Source organism: Papio anubis, chromosome 11 (genome assembly GCF_008728515.1).
Source record: "Papio anubis isolate 15944 chromosome 11, Panubis1.0, whole genome shotgun sequence".
Lineage (NCBI taxonomy): Eukaryota > Metazoa > Chordata > Mammalia > Primates > Cercopithecidae > Papio > Papio anubis.
Genome location: NC_044986.1, coordinates 22352971 through 22368199, shown reverse-complemented (window position 1 = coordinate 22368199; position 15229 = coordinate 22352971). Strand labels below are relative to the sequence as shown.

Genomic DNA, 15229 nt, shown 5'->3' with positions numbered 1-15229 from the left:
ACTGATCCATGAAACAGTTAACATAAGACCAAATATAATTAATTGCCAACTTACGGTGAAAACAGTATGCTGGTATATTCAGTTTACGAGGAGGTCAGTAAGATCTTGATAAAAATGGCTAAGAATGACTTAATGAACAAATGCATTGGACTCAGTATGGAAGAAAAATGCAGTCTGAACACAACAGTGAGGACAGTCAAACAGCATGGAGGTGAGGATGAGCACAGCATGGTTCTGTGTCAAGGAAACAAGCTAAGTGGAGCAAAGTCAGTGAAGATCTTGAAGGAAGATTTGTTGATAGGGAGCCAAGTTGGATTCACCAACTAGCTGGTGACTGTAACAAGTTATTTCACAAATGTTATGGTAAAGTCCCTGCTGATTACCCTCAGATGGCTCTTACTGCTGCTTCCTAGGTATCTTTTTCATTTCTTTTTATCAAATGTCACAGGATGGCTATCTAAAACTTAAAACCACCATACTCATTTTTTTTTTTTTTCCACAATTTAGCTTATGTGTTCACTTTATGGAGAAGATGACCCTTACCATGTAAAGGGCCCAAACTTCTTACTTCTACATTTATTTTCCCTCTTTGCTCATCTTTTGTTCATTCTCTCCTGTTCCTAGAGACAGAGATGTTCCTTCTTTCTAAGATTAACTTTTTCACTTTCTTTATAAAGCCAGCTTTGATCCTTTATGTTGGAAATTGTCTCCCCCATCTCTAAACATTCAAAGATTTTGTTCATACTTCTTTTAGGGTATTATCGTAGTCTACTAAGTATTATAGTTATTTGTGAAAATAAACCACTGTACTGTAAGCCTCTTGAGAGAAGAGACTATGTCTTGTGTGGCACTGTGCAGTTTTACAGCAGTTAAATAAGTAGCTTGATTGATGGGTGGAGGTATATCATGGGGACCCCTAGAACCTAGCAAAGAGTGTTTACATTTGATACAATAGGAAATAGGTTGTTTTTAGTATAAATGTTTTTGGCCAGGTGCAGTGGCTTACGCCTGTAATCCCAGCATTTTGGGAGACTGAGGTGAGTGGATCACTTTAGCACAGAGATTGAGACCAGCCTGGGCAACATGGCGAAACTCTATCTCTACAAAAATACAAAAATTAGCTGGGTGTGGTGGCATATGCCTGTAGTCCCTGCTGCTCCAGAGGCTAAGGTAGGAGGATCACCTTAGACCAGGGAGTTTGAGGCTGCAGCGAGCCATGATTGTGCCACTGCACTCCACCGTGGTCGACAGAGTCAGACTCTTGTCTCTTAAAAATAAAAAAAATGATGAGGGTGGGATTGGAGAAGGGACAAACATGAGAAATGTATTTTGAGAATACAAATAGAATTTTGTGACTGACTTAGAAGGGATAAAACTGATAGTAGAAAACATTTTTAACTAGATAAATATATACTTACTCCCTTTCTATAAACACAGTTTTATAGAATACAGCCTATCCTTTTAATGTTTCTCAATTTTTGCTTTATTATAATAAACTCTCAGTAAACAGCAAATACATATTACCAGTGTCTGGCTCTGCACTAGGGTTCTGACAGTGGATAGCTCACTAAGTCTAAAAATGGACATAGACATGAAATAAACATTTATAATATGGTGTAATCATGACGATAGAGGTGTTGGCACAGTGCCGTGGGTGTGCCTGTGCACTTGTCAAGAGGTGGGTAGAGCTTTATCACAGAGCGTAGAGTTAAGTGAGTTAAATATCAGGAAACTAGGAATTCTAAAATGAATTTTGGGCATTTTTATTTTGTTCTTTATTTGGCAAATGATGTATACTGTTTATTGGCATTTTCCCCCTTGGTCTTTGCATTGTTAAGATAGCACATTTTGAACTTTAAAACAAATTGACTTAGAAACCAGAATTAAGTGAAATAACCTGCAATATATTGTCTAATATACTATTAAAAACATGTACAGGCATATAATGCAAATTGGTCACATTATATAAAATATCTCTGTAATGTAAAATATTCATCCAAAAGAAAAAGGATGGTGGAAGGATGTCACAATTTTTTAAAAAATTAGGATGACTTTAGAATTATAGATCTATTCTTTTTTTTTTTTTATTTTTTTTATTTTATTTTATTTTTTTTTTAATTTATTTATTATTATACTTTAAAGAAGTTGTAGGGTATGTGCATAACATGCAGGTTTGTTATATGTATACTTGTGCCATGTTAGTCTGCTGCACCCATCAACTCGTCATTTTACATCAGGTATAACTCCCAGTATCCACTCCCCCTCCCCCTCCCATGATAGGCCCGGTGTGTGATGTTCCCCTTCCTGAGTCCAAGTGATCTCGTTGTTCAGTTCCCACCTATGAGTGAGGGTATCGCAGGTGTTTGGTTTTCTGTTCTTGTGATAGTTTGCTAAGAATGATGGTTTCCAGCTGCATCCATGTCCCTACAAGGGCCTTAAACTCATCCTTTTTATGGCTGCATAGTATTCCATGAGGTGTATGTATTACTTACATTTTCTTAATCAATCTGTCACTGATGATGGACATTTGGGTTGATTCAAGTCTTTACTATTGTGAAGATAGTGCTGCAATAAACATCGTGTGCATGTTGTCTTTATAGCAGCATAATTTATAATCCTTTGGTATATCCCAGTAATGGGATGGCTGGAGTCATATGGTACATCTAGTTCAGATCCTTGAGGAATCGCCATACTGTTTTTCCATAATGGTTGAACTAGTTTACAATCCACCAACAGGTAAAGTGTTCCCTATTTCTCCACATCCTCTCCAGCACCTGTTGTTTCCTGACTTTTTGATGATGTATTCACAACTGGTGTGAGATGGTATCTCATTGTGGTTTGATTTGCATTTCTCTGATGGCCAGTGATGATGAGCTTTTTCATATGTCTGTTGGCTGTATGAATGTCCTCTTTTGAGAAAATGTCTGTTCATATCCTTTGCCCACTTTTGATGGGGTTGTTTGTTTTCTTGTAGAATTTGTTGGAGTTCTTTGTAGGTTCTGGATATTAGCCCTTTGTCCAGATGAGTAGATTGCAAAAATTTTCTCCCATTCTGTAGGTTGCCTGATGTTCACTCTGATGGTGTTTTAACTTTGCTGTGCAGAAGCTCTTTTAGTTTAGTAATGAGATCCCATTTGTCAATTTTGGCTTTTGCTCGCGTTGCTTTTGGTGTTTAGACATGAAGTCTTTGCTTATGCCTATGTCCTAGATAATTTACTACCTGGGTTTTCCTCTAGGATTTTTATGGTATTAGGTCTAACATTTAAGTCTCTAATCCATCTTGAATTAGTACACTGCATTATAAGGAGTAAAGGAAGGTTCAGTTTCAGCTTTCTACTGATGGCTAGCCAATTTCCCAGCACCATTTATTAAATGGGAATCCTTTCCCCATTTCTTGTTTTCTCAGGTTTGTCAAAGATCAGATGGCTGTAGATGTGTGGTATTATTTCTGAGGACTCTGTTCTCATTCCATTGGTCTATATCTCTGTTTTGGTACCAGTACCATGCTGTTTTACCAGTTACTGTAGCCTTGTAGTATAGTTTGAAGTCAGGTGGCGTGATGCCTCCAGCTTTGTTCTTTTGACTTAGGATTGTCTTGGAATCTTGAGGCTCTTTTGGTTCCATATGAACTTTAAAGCAGTTTTCCAATTCTGTGAAGAAGAAACTCATTGGTAGCTGATGGGGATGGCATTGAATCTATAAATTACCTTGGGCAGTATGGCCATTTTCCGCGATATTGATTCTTCCTATCCATGAGCATGGTATGTTCTTCCATTTGTTTGTGTCCTCTTTTATTTCACTGAGCAGTGGTTTGTAGTTCTCCTTGAAGAGGGTCCTTTACATCCCTTGTCCAGTTGGATTCCTAGGTATTTTATTCTCTTTAGAAGCAATTGTGAATGGAAGTTCATTCATGATTTGGCTCTGTGTTTGTCTATTATTGGTGTATAAGAATGCTTGTGATTTTTGCACATTAATTTTGTATCCTGAACTTTGCTGAAGTTGCTATCAGCTTAAGGAGATTTTGGGCTGAGACAATGGGGTTTTCATGCCCACAATCATGTCATCTGCAAACAGGGACAATTTGACTTCTTCTTTTTCTAACTGAATACCCTGATTTCTTTCTCTTGCCTAATTGCCCTAGCCAGAACTTCCAACACTATGTTGAATAGGAGTGGGTGAGAGGGAGGCATCCCTGTCTGTACCAGTTTCAAGGGAATTTTTGGCAGTTTTGCCCATTCAGTATGATATTGGCTGTGGGTTTGTCATAAATAGCTCTTATTATTTTGAGGAATTACGTTCCATCAATACCGAATTTATTATTTTTAGCATGAAGGAGCTGTTGGTACATTGAAGCCTTTTCTGCATCTATTGAGATGTCATGTGGTTCTTGTCTTTGGTTCTGTTTATATGCTTTGGATTATGTTTATTGATTTGAATGTTGAACCATTGCCCATCCAAGGGATGAAACCCACTTGATCATGGTGGATAGCTTTTGATGTGTTGTTGAATCGGTTTTGCCAGTATTTTATTGAGGATTTTTGCATCGATGTTCATCAGGGATATTGGTCTAAAATTCTCTTTTTGTTGTGTCTCTGCTGGGCTTTGGTATGGGATGATGTTGGCCTCATAAATGAGTTAGGGAGGATTCCCTCTTTTTCTATTGATTGGAATAGTTTCAGAAGGAATGAACAACTCCTCCTTATACCCCACTCTGGTAGAATTCGGCTGTGAATCCATCTGGTCCTGGACTTTTTTTGGTTGGTAGGCTATTAATTGTGCCTCAATTTCAGAGCCTACGTATTGGTCTGTCAGGGATTCAGCACCTTCCTGGTTCAGTCTTGGAAGAGTGTAAGTGTCAGGAAATTATCCTTCTTCTAGGTTTTCCAGTTTATTTTAGCATTAGGGTGTTTATATAGTATTCTCTGATGGTAGTTTGTATTTCTGTGGGGTCGGTGGTGATATCCCCTTTATCATTTTAATTAACGTCGATTTGATTCTTCTCTCTTTTCTTCTTTATTAGTCTTGCTAGTGGTCTGTCAATTTTGTTGATCTTTTCAAAAAACCAACTCCTGGTTCAAGTGATTTTTTTGGGTTTTTGTGTCCTATCTCCCTTCAGTTCTGCTCGTCTTAGTTATTTCTTGCCTTCTGCTAGCTTTGGAATGTGTTGCTCTTGCTTAAATAAAATCCTTACAGATAAGCAAATGCTTAGAGATTTTGTCACCCACTAGGCCTGCCAGGGAACCCTGAAGGGCTTGCACTCCAGCATGGAAAGGAACAACGGTACCAGCCATTGCAAAAACATGCAAAATGTAAAGACCAATGAGGGCTAGGAAGAACTGCATCAGCCGCAGTAAAATAACAGTTAATATCATAATGGCAGGATCAAGTTCACACATAACAATCTTAACCTTAAATGTAAATGGACTAAATGCTCCAATTAAAAGACACAGACTGGCAAACTGGATGAAGTCAAGACATCAGTCTGCTGTATTCAGGAGACCCATCACCGCGCAGAGACATACATAGGCTCAAAATAAAAGGGATGGAAGATTGCAAGCAAATGGAGAACAAAAAAAGCAGGGATTTGCAATCCTAGTCTCTGATGATAAAACAGACTTTAAACCATCAAAGATCAAAAGAGACAAGAGGCCATTACATAATGGTCAGGGATCAATTCAACAGGAAAACTAACTCTCTAAATATATGCACCCAATACAGGAGCACCCAGATTCATAAAACAGAGTCATAGAGACCTGAGGGCTTGAGCTCCCTTGCAAATAACTGTGAGCCTGGCACTCACTGTCAGCATTCAGACAGATCCTTGAGACAGAAAGTTAACAAGGATGTCGAGGTGAACTCATCTCTGCAGCAAGCAGACCTAATAGACATCTAGAACTCTCCACCCCAAATCCAACAGAATATACATTCTTCTCAACTTCCACATCGTACTTATTCTAAAATTGACCATATAATTGGAAGTAAAGCACTCCTCAGCAAATGTACAAGAACAGAAATTATAACAAGCTGTCTCAGACCGCAGTGCAATCAAACTAGAACTCAGGACTAAACTCAATCAAAACTGCTCAACTACATGGAAACTGAACAACCTGCTCTGAATGACTGCACAGATTGCATATGAGAATGAAGGCAGAAATAAAGATGTTGCTTTGAAACCAATGAGAACAAAGATACAACATGCCAGAATCTCTGGGACACATTTAAAAGCAGTGTGCAGAGGGAAATTTATAGCACTAATGCCACAAGAGAAAGCGAGGAAGATCAAAGAAATTGACACTCTAACATCGCAATTAAAGAACTATAGATCTATTCTTATCAAAATTTTAAAAAATTTTAAAATATAGAAAATTAGGAAAAATGCAGACAAAATGAAACAAATTTTTAATTGTTCTTCCGTAATTCTGCCATGCAGAGATAACGGTTAGTTTTGATACATTTTCTTTCCCTTTTTTTGCGTGCCTGTTTCTTACGTTGTTGAAATTATACAAAATACACAATTTTATCATGCTTTTTTCCCCCAACTTAACATCATACCTAAAGTCTTTCACATCTTAAAACTTTTTATAACAACTTTAATATGTACAAAATATTGCAGAATATAGACATACTATAGAATGAAAATTATATATTTGAACATCTATTATGTATCTATTAGTCATGGTGCTAAGTATCTTATGCATGTTATATCTAACCCCTAGAGCTACCCTGTTAGGTGTGTGGCATTATTTCCACTTTATGGATAAGGAACTGACACAGAGAGGTTAAATAACTTGCCCATGGACATATAAATAATATAAAATACTTCGGTTTTTCTATTACATTGTGATGCTTCTAATTTAAATAATTATTCTTCTATTGTTGAATATTTAGATTGTCCCTATTTTTGCCATTATATGACTTAATTAACATATTTTGTCATAAAGCAAATTATTTTCTGCCAACCCAGCTTTTAAGTAACATTTTTATTGTCTTTTTTTTTTTTTTAAATGAGATGGAGTCTTGCTGTGTCGCCCAGGCTGGAGTGCAATGGCGCAATCTCAGCTAATGGCAACCTCCTCCTCCCGGGTTCAAGCCATTCTCCTTCCTGAGCCTCCCAAGTAGCTGGGACTACAGGCGTGCACCACCATGCCCGGATAATTTTGTATTTTTAGTAGAGACGGGGTTTCACCATGTTGACCAGGCTGGTCTTGAACTCCTGACCTCAAGTGATCCACTTGCCTCGACCTCTGAAAGTGCTGGGATTACAGGTGTGAACCACCACGCCTGGCCTAACGCAGTGATAGCAGTAGTGAATATTCTCGTTCATATTTCTAACCACTGAATTTTCTGAGGCTTTGGAAAGTCAATTTTTTTTTCTCCTGCAGAATTGACACGTCTCACCAGAGTGTCATCAGAAAGACGCTTCTGATGAAGTCACTAAGTGAAGCATTCTTAGTTAATTTACAAAGCATTTTAAAGACTAAATTAACTTGTCTTTGCTAAGTGGTGGTTTTTTATTGTTGCTTTTGTATTCAACTTTATGCCAGTTGGAATCTCACTTAATTAGATAGACCTAGTAAACTCTTGGCCCAGTTTCCAAACACTATTGTACAAAAGTGATGTATTAATAAATGAACATAGCATACCTATGGAATAGTTCTAATTGGAAGAATTGAAGTGGTTGTTACATTTTTCTGCATTATAGTTGACAACTTATGACATAGAATTAGGAGTATTTTTTTATCAGTGACTGATTCTTATCTTGAAAATGTAAAGGCTAAAAATTAGCTCCAATTATTCATTATGTGTAACTTCACTCGCTTGATACTTTCCACAAGAAGAAAAGATGCAGATGATTGATGACCAGATAAGGATCATGAGGCATAATGAGTGCCCTCTTAAGGTGTCAAGGCTTAACTTATGCTATAGACTAATGTATGTTTTCTGTAAGTATTGTAGTAATATTGCATCTAAGAAAGTTGATCATATGACAGCTTTTTGAACAATGATTAAAGCAAAAGGAAAGAAATGGACATCAAGAGGTTGCGAAGGCTGAAAGGCCTCAAAATACTTATCTCCAAGAAGTTAAGTGTTGACACAGGCATCCACTTCTGTAATTTCTAACACTGGAAATAACTGTTTAATTTAAAAGTAAAGGCTGCATTTGGCATTTTAACCTGGCCCATCCAAGTATCTCATAGCAACAGTTGTGATTTGAAGTGAAAAAAGAAATTAATCAGCCACAGCAAAATAGCATGTTGGACTAAATTCTTGTCTTGTTAGCTTTTTTTGTATCAAAATTAACTTATTTTTAATGTATATTGTTTGCAGAATTGAATTTGAGTTGAACCATTTATGATAACAGAAGTCATTATATTCATCATTCATTATATATAGCTGGCCATGTAGTCTTGGCAAGAAAAATCGAAAATACCTAGAAAATAAAATGCTCAGCTGGGCGCAGTGGCTCACGCCTGTAATCCCAGCACTTTGGGAGTTCCAGGCAGCAGATCACTTAAGGTCAGGAGTTCAAGACCAGCCTGGCCAACATGGTGAAACCTCGTCTGTACTAAAAATACAAAAATTAGCTGGGTGTGGTGGTGGGCGCCTGTAATCCCAGCTACTTGGGAGGCTGAGGCAGGAGAATCGCTTGAACCCAGGAGGTGGAGGTTGCAGTGAGCTGAGATTACACCACTGTACTCCAGCCTGGGCGATAGAGTGAGACTCAGTCTCAAAAAAGAAAAGAAAAGAAAATGCTCTGCTTTTTAAAAATTCAATAATGGCTATTTTGTGCTCAAGCTGGATATGCTTAGATAAAAGAGACTATAACTTTCACTTCAGTTTGTAAGTTTTGGGGAAGGAGTTGAGAAATTTTTTACCATCAGGCCAACTTTTCAGTATTGAAGCTTTCTGATCTCAGTAAATAATTTATGTTTTAAACAATACTATTTTAGAAATTTGGAAATTTCTTCTCCAAAATTACGTGTACATACTTATATATAACTACTTGTTCTAAATTGGATCATCATAACATAGAACAAATGGAATAATTATTGTAAGTTTAAAATATACACAGCTTTGATGCAGTTAAATTAGGCCTTATCTAAAGATTAACTTGTTAAAGTATGCCAATACTTTATCTAATTGTTCATTTAAAAACTAACTTATAGCTGTATATTTCCTTATTTCTCCGAGACAAGTGAGCATAAAAGTGATTTCAGTTTCATCCTAATCGATAGTGTAGTGTGGGTTCCTTGTGCTAGAAGTTAAGGATCTTGCTGAAACAGTACTTTAATTTTTAAATAGTTAGTACATAGCCTGTGACAGTGAGAGGCTCATCAGATTTTGTAAAAAATAAATTTCTTTTTTTGTGTGTGTTTACAGGAAACCTGTCCAGTTTAAGTCGTCTTGGTCTGAGATATAACAGACTGTCAGCAATACCCAGATCATTATCAAAATGCAGTGCACTTGAAGAATTAAATTTAGAGAACAATAACATTTCTACTTTACCAGAGGTAAGAAGTGGATTAGAGAAAACAAGATTTGAAGTGAGTCTGCAAGATAATTCAAGGAAAGCTAGTAAATCTTTATAGCAGGGTAAATAAGTTGGTCATTGAGATTGTTTAAATAATGAGTATGCTGTGGATGTACCACCACTGCTAAAGTAACTCCAAACAAGAAAGAATGGGTATATGAACCTATTAAGTTTTTATTTTTTTTAATGCAAAGAAAAAGGGAAAAACTAGGAGAAAAGTAAGTGTGCTGTATTCTACTTTAGCACCATGTAAATCTCATTTCATTTTGGGAACTGACAGTAAAGGTATTAAGGAAAAGCTATATGGCTGGTTTTAAAATTCAACTACCCTATCCAGTTCAGTTATAAAAAGAAAGATGATAAGTGATACAGAATGCATTGTCTATCATCAAAATTAATATTAGCAGCAATTCTCCTGTGACTCAAATTATTACCTTGTTTATGCAATAATATTAAGGCCTATTTAGTATAAAACAATTGCCAGAATCTTTTTTTAAAACACATTTTTAGGTTTTGTTGATTCTATTAGAAAAGTATTTTCACTTATTTTGCTTAGGGATTAATTGGGTAAGATATAATACTTTTTTTTTTTTTGAGGCAGAGTTTAGCTCCCGTTGCCCAGGCTGGAGTGCAATGGCGCGATCTCGGCTCAGCTGCAACCTCTGCCTCCCAGGTTCAAGTGATTCTCCTGCCTCAGCCTCCCAAGTAATTGGGATAAAAGGCACTACCACACCAGGCTAATTTTGTATTTTTAGTAGAGATGGGGGTTTCACCATGTTGGCCAGGCTGATCTCGAGCTCTTGACCTCAAGTGGTCTACCTGCCTCGGCCTCCCAAAGTGCTGAGATTACAGGCGTAAGCCACCGTGGCCAGCCAATATAATACTCTTCTTTTAAAGTTGTCTTTATCAATATTATTATTAGTCTTTTACTATTGACTTTCCTTATTTTCCTACCTATTTTAGCATGTCAACAATGGATGTTTGCTTATAGTTGTTCAAGCATATCTCACTGTAGTAATGTAACAGAAGAATTGTGGACTTACTGATTGATTGAGCTTTGCAAAGTCTTTTTTTTGTAACAAAAAATGTCTTATGTAAGTGCTGCTACTATGTTTTGACTTGGTAGTTTTTCTGAGTGTGTGTGTGTAATCGAATTAAGAACCAAGATTCTTTAAGGCCAGGCGCTGTAGCTAATACTTGTAATCCCAGCACTTTGGGAGGCCGAGGCAGGTGGATCACTTGAGGTTAGGAGCTCAAGACCAGCCTGGCCAACTTGGCAAAACCCTGTCTCCATTAAAAATACAAAAAATTAACTGGGTGAGGCGGCGGGCACCTGTAATCCCAGCTACTCAGAAGGCTGAGGTAGGAGAATGACTTGAACCCAGGAGGCAGAGATTGCAGTGAGCTGAGGTCACGCCACTGCACTCCAGCCTGGGCAACAGAGGGAGACTTTGTCTCAAAAAAAAAAAAAAAAAAGTGAAAAAATTTAAATTAATACATATCCAGTCTTATTGTCAGTGAAGTGAAACTAATAATTACTGGGTACCTGTTAGGAAATATGGATTTTCCTGGGAGCTTGTTAGAAATGTGGACTCTTGGGCCCCACTCCCAGTCCCACTGAATATGGGAAAGTATGAAATCTTAATTTAAAAGTAATCAGTGTGCTTTGGAAGCAGCATAGTCTCAATGCAAATGTGAAATTATCTGCATTTATAGTGAGGAAAACAATAAAATCCATTAGATAGCACTTATAAGATACCCAAGCTGGGTTAGGCAAGAAATCATGAAAGTGGTTTTCAATAAGGGCATATTAAATAGCTGAAATCAGAGCTGCTAAAATGACTATTTTGTCATTTGAAGACTGTCTGAAAATGGACTTATTTTAATATAGATGTCTACATATAAGTAAAAGGAACTTAATAATTTGAACCACATAGTCCCAAGGCATGAGTCTAGGTACTCTACATGTACTATCTTGTTTAATCTTTGTCATAAACCTACTAGTTATTGGAGTATCCTCATCAAGCAGCAAAATAAGGCTTAAGAGAAGTTATATTTTTGGCCGAATTTGTTACCTTAGATATTTTTCTGGAAGTATGGTAAGAGGTGTATTGATTATCTAATTAATTCACCAAAGTTGACAAAACTTAGTAGAAGGTATAAAATAGGAGCCTAGATGTGTCTGATTCTAACCAAAAAAAAAGATAAGCAACCCCTGTTTCACAATGTGACTAAGAAATGAGAGCTCGAAGAGCTGCCTTCTTGTTGCCCCTTCTCAAATATATTCAATATTAACATTTTATCATATGAGTCAATTCAATAAAGTAAGTCAGTTGTAAGAATAAAAAGAATCACATTTTTTGCCATGAGGCTCAGTAAAACTCCTTTATTTTCAATTGAGTAGCCCGTAGAGATTTTTCGTGAATCGACTGCCATGCAGTTTTCTGGCCACAGTTTTACCTCTGTTGTTCCTTTTGTTTGTATACAACAATACACAAATTTTAAGGGTAGCTTCTTAAGATACAGTATAAAGAAACAAGTTTCAGTTCTCTGTATAGGTATATCCTCAATTATATAGTTACTTCATTCCTTCAGATGGCTTTGCCAATTACACTGTCACCTCAAGTACTAAGTTTTCAATTTGCTGATGGTGGACAGCTGAAGTTTGAACATTGTTTAAAAAACATACATACCTCACACAGTGCTTGCTTCTCCCTGCTTGTGCTTTTACTTTGAATCTAGAGTGTTTCTTCTATTTCTCTGAGTATTTTGAAATGTTTTCATCCTTCAAGATCTAGCTGTCAACTTTCATCCTATTTTTCCAGTTATTCCAGTATTCCTTGCTTTGAATTTAAATAGAGAAAGGATTTAAAATTTAAGCACTTACTCCCTGCTAGGTATTGTAAAGTTATTTATGTATTTTATCGCTTTTAGTCTTCCCTATGACCCATAAAATATTGTTATTTAAATAATGATACACTAGGTTCAGAAAAATAACTTGCCAAAGTCACAAGCTATTTAAAGATAGAGTCAAGATTCAAAACAATTTATAGCCTTTACTAGTATTTCTCAGATGTTAATGAGCATGCAGATCACCTGGGAATCTTGTTAAACTGCATATTATGATTCAGTGGCAGTGGGGCCCAAGAGTCTGCATTTCTCACAAGCTCCCAGGGGATGCTGATACTGCTTTTCCTTGGCCCAGACTGAATAGCAAGAGCCTATTCTATGTAATTGATTATTGATTATATACAGTCATATATTATTTTCTAATTATTTCTTATCTATGTACTTCTTAACTGCAGAGATTCTTTGGTAATACCTGAATATTTAATACTTTGGTTAAATGGTGGGAGTCTAAAGTAGGGGAAGATGGGGTTATGTGCTAAGTAAATACTTATTTAATGGGTACATATATGCCCTCAGAAATTTTACCATATAGAAAAGCGGTGTATTATACAGTATCAGGAAGCATAATTATCTCCTGAATTTAATGTTCCCTAAAAGGAATCATTATGTTAATCTCAATAATTTAGAGATAGGTATATAACTTAAGACTAGGTAGGATTTGTCACACAGCCAGTGGCAGAGGCAGGACTCAGACCTGGAACTGTCTGACACTAAAGTTTCTGCAATGTAGAAATTTCAAATTAGTCACCCATGAGGCACCTCTCCACACACAGACATGTTTTCCTTATTCCATACAGGGTTTTAAATAAATTGAAGCCAAAGAATAAAAATTGGAAAAATGTTCTGTTTCCTCCTATAAAATCTGGAAGTCTACATTGGTTCCACATTTCTGCAAGGTACCAATCTGCTAGAGCTATGTAGTGACTGTCCCTGTAAAGAGGTGTCACAGACTGCCCTAACCAGTCTTTGTCATTTGTCACCCCCAAAGCCCTTTGAGGCATTTGTGTTGAGACTGCTGTTCTATACAAAATGAGTCTCATCACAGTTCTAATTCTTATGTTTATTTCATTTTTTTTTTTTTTTTTACAGAGTCTTTTATCAAGTCTTGTGAAACTGAATAGTTTGACCTTAGCTAGGAATTGCTTCCAGTTATATCCAGTGGGTGGTCCATCTCAGTTTTCTACCATCTATTCCCTCAACATGGAACACAATCGAATCAATAAAATTCCATTTGGAATTTTCTCCAGAGCAAAAGTATTAAGTAAGCTGAATATGAAGGTAAGCATATATTTGTTTATTAGGGGAAGGAATTGCTTTAACTGGTACTTCCACTAATATTTATGTTTTTTCTAATTGTGTGGGGAGTGGGTACTTGTACCTTGCTGATGGGTCTAAACTGATAATAAGACATTTCAGGGTACTTTGTATCAGATAACAAATATCTTAGAACTGTGCATACCCTTAGGAATTTGTCCTAAAGAAATAATCATTGTCCAGCTCAGTGGCTGATGCACCTGTAATCCCAGTGCTTTGGAAGGCTAAGGTGGGAGGATCCCTGGAGGCTAGGCGTTCAAGACCAGCTTGGGCAATATAGTGAGACCTTGTCTCGCAAAAAAATTTTTAAAAATTAGCTGGCCTGTGGTACCAGCTACATGGAAGGCAGGGGCAGGAGGATTGCTTGAGCCTGGGAGTTCAAGGCTGCAGTGAGTTATGGTGGCACCACTGCACTCCAGCCTGGTGAAGAAAGCAAGAACCTGTTCCCTATCCCCCACAAAATAGGAAATATGAATATCTGTAAAAGTATAGTTGTAGGGATATGTATTGCAGAGCCATCTATTTCATAGGTACCAACTTATTAATAGAGATTTAATTTTGTTAAGTAATTTGTCTTTAGTGGAATACTGTGGAGCCATTAAAAATGATATTTTGGTCTAAAAGAACACTACATACTAGTTGAAATATTCTCATTTCATCAAGTGGAAGAAAGTTAAAGCATGTAAAAAATATTTTCCCACCCAGAGTTTTTGAAAGCTGTTTTTAATATGCTTAATTATATATTAAAGATCTTTATATTTATACATATAGCTGGTTTTTGCCAAAATGTTTAGAGATCAGAATTATTTATGGGTGAACGTTAGTTTCCTTTTGCTTACAGTGATCGAGTTTCACTTTTGTAATGCAATTTATTGCAAAAGGAGAAAACAAATGGAAAATTACCAAGTTCAGTGATTTAATTTGTACTGGACAAACTTTAGGCCCAAAGAAGATAACTGAATTGACCACATAGCTAATAGTATTCTTCCTGTCATGATGAACCGTTTGAACATAGTTGTGGTTCTTTAAACTATAATCTTAAATGTACAATTTTTAAATTACATCCACACTTGCTCATAAATATGGTACGTATCTTTTATGATGATTCTTTGGAAGTATATAATAAGTAAACTAATGGAAATTCAAGATACTCTTACAGTTTTAACAATTGTAAAATTTCTTGTTAATCAGTCTGGTTATATGAGATTTAGCAGTGGTAATGGTGTTGATTCTGAACATTCATTTTGTAGTAATAGGCTTAAAACACAGTAGTTCAGGGGTTCATTAGTTTATGCATTTGCATGTAAGTACCAGTAGTAAATTTTTAAAAATGAAAATACCTTATAAATCATACTATAAGTGTCAGTAGTTTAGGCATACATAGGTAATAAGCTTAAATATTAAATAGATAACAAGTTTAAATATTACAATAAAAGAAAAAGCTGGTTTTCAAAAGAATGTTTGCTCCTTGGG

The 15229-nt window shown here is 36.4% G+C and overlaps 1 protein-coding gene across 6 annotated transcripts in view; it reads left to right on the top strand.

Moving 5' to 3' along the window:
- SHOC2 (SHOC2 leucine rich repeat scaffold protein) overlaps positions 1 to 15229 on the top strand; it is a 100793-nt gene that overhangs the window by 73492 nt on the left and 12072 nt on the right. For all 6 annotated transcript variants that reach the window (XM_021944068.2, XM_017944538.3, XM_017944541.3 and 3 more), the window contains 2 exons: positions 9382 to 9512; positions 13532 to 13720. In XM_021944068.2, the coding sequence (XP_021799760.1) occupies positions 9382 to 9512; positions 13532 to 13720 (320 nt within the window). The remainder of the gene's footprint in view (positions 1 to 9381; positions 9513 to 13531; positions 13721 to 15229) is intronic.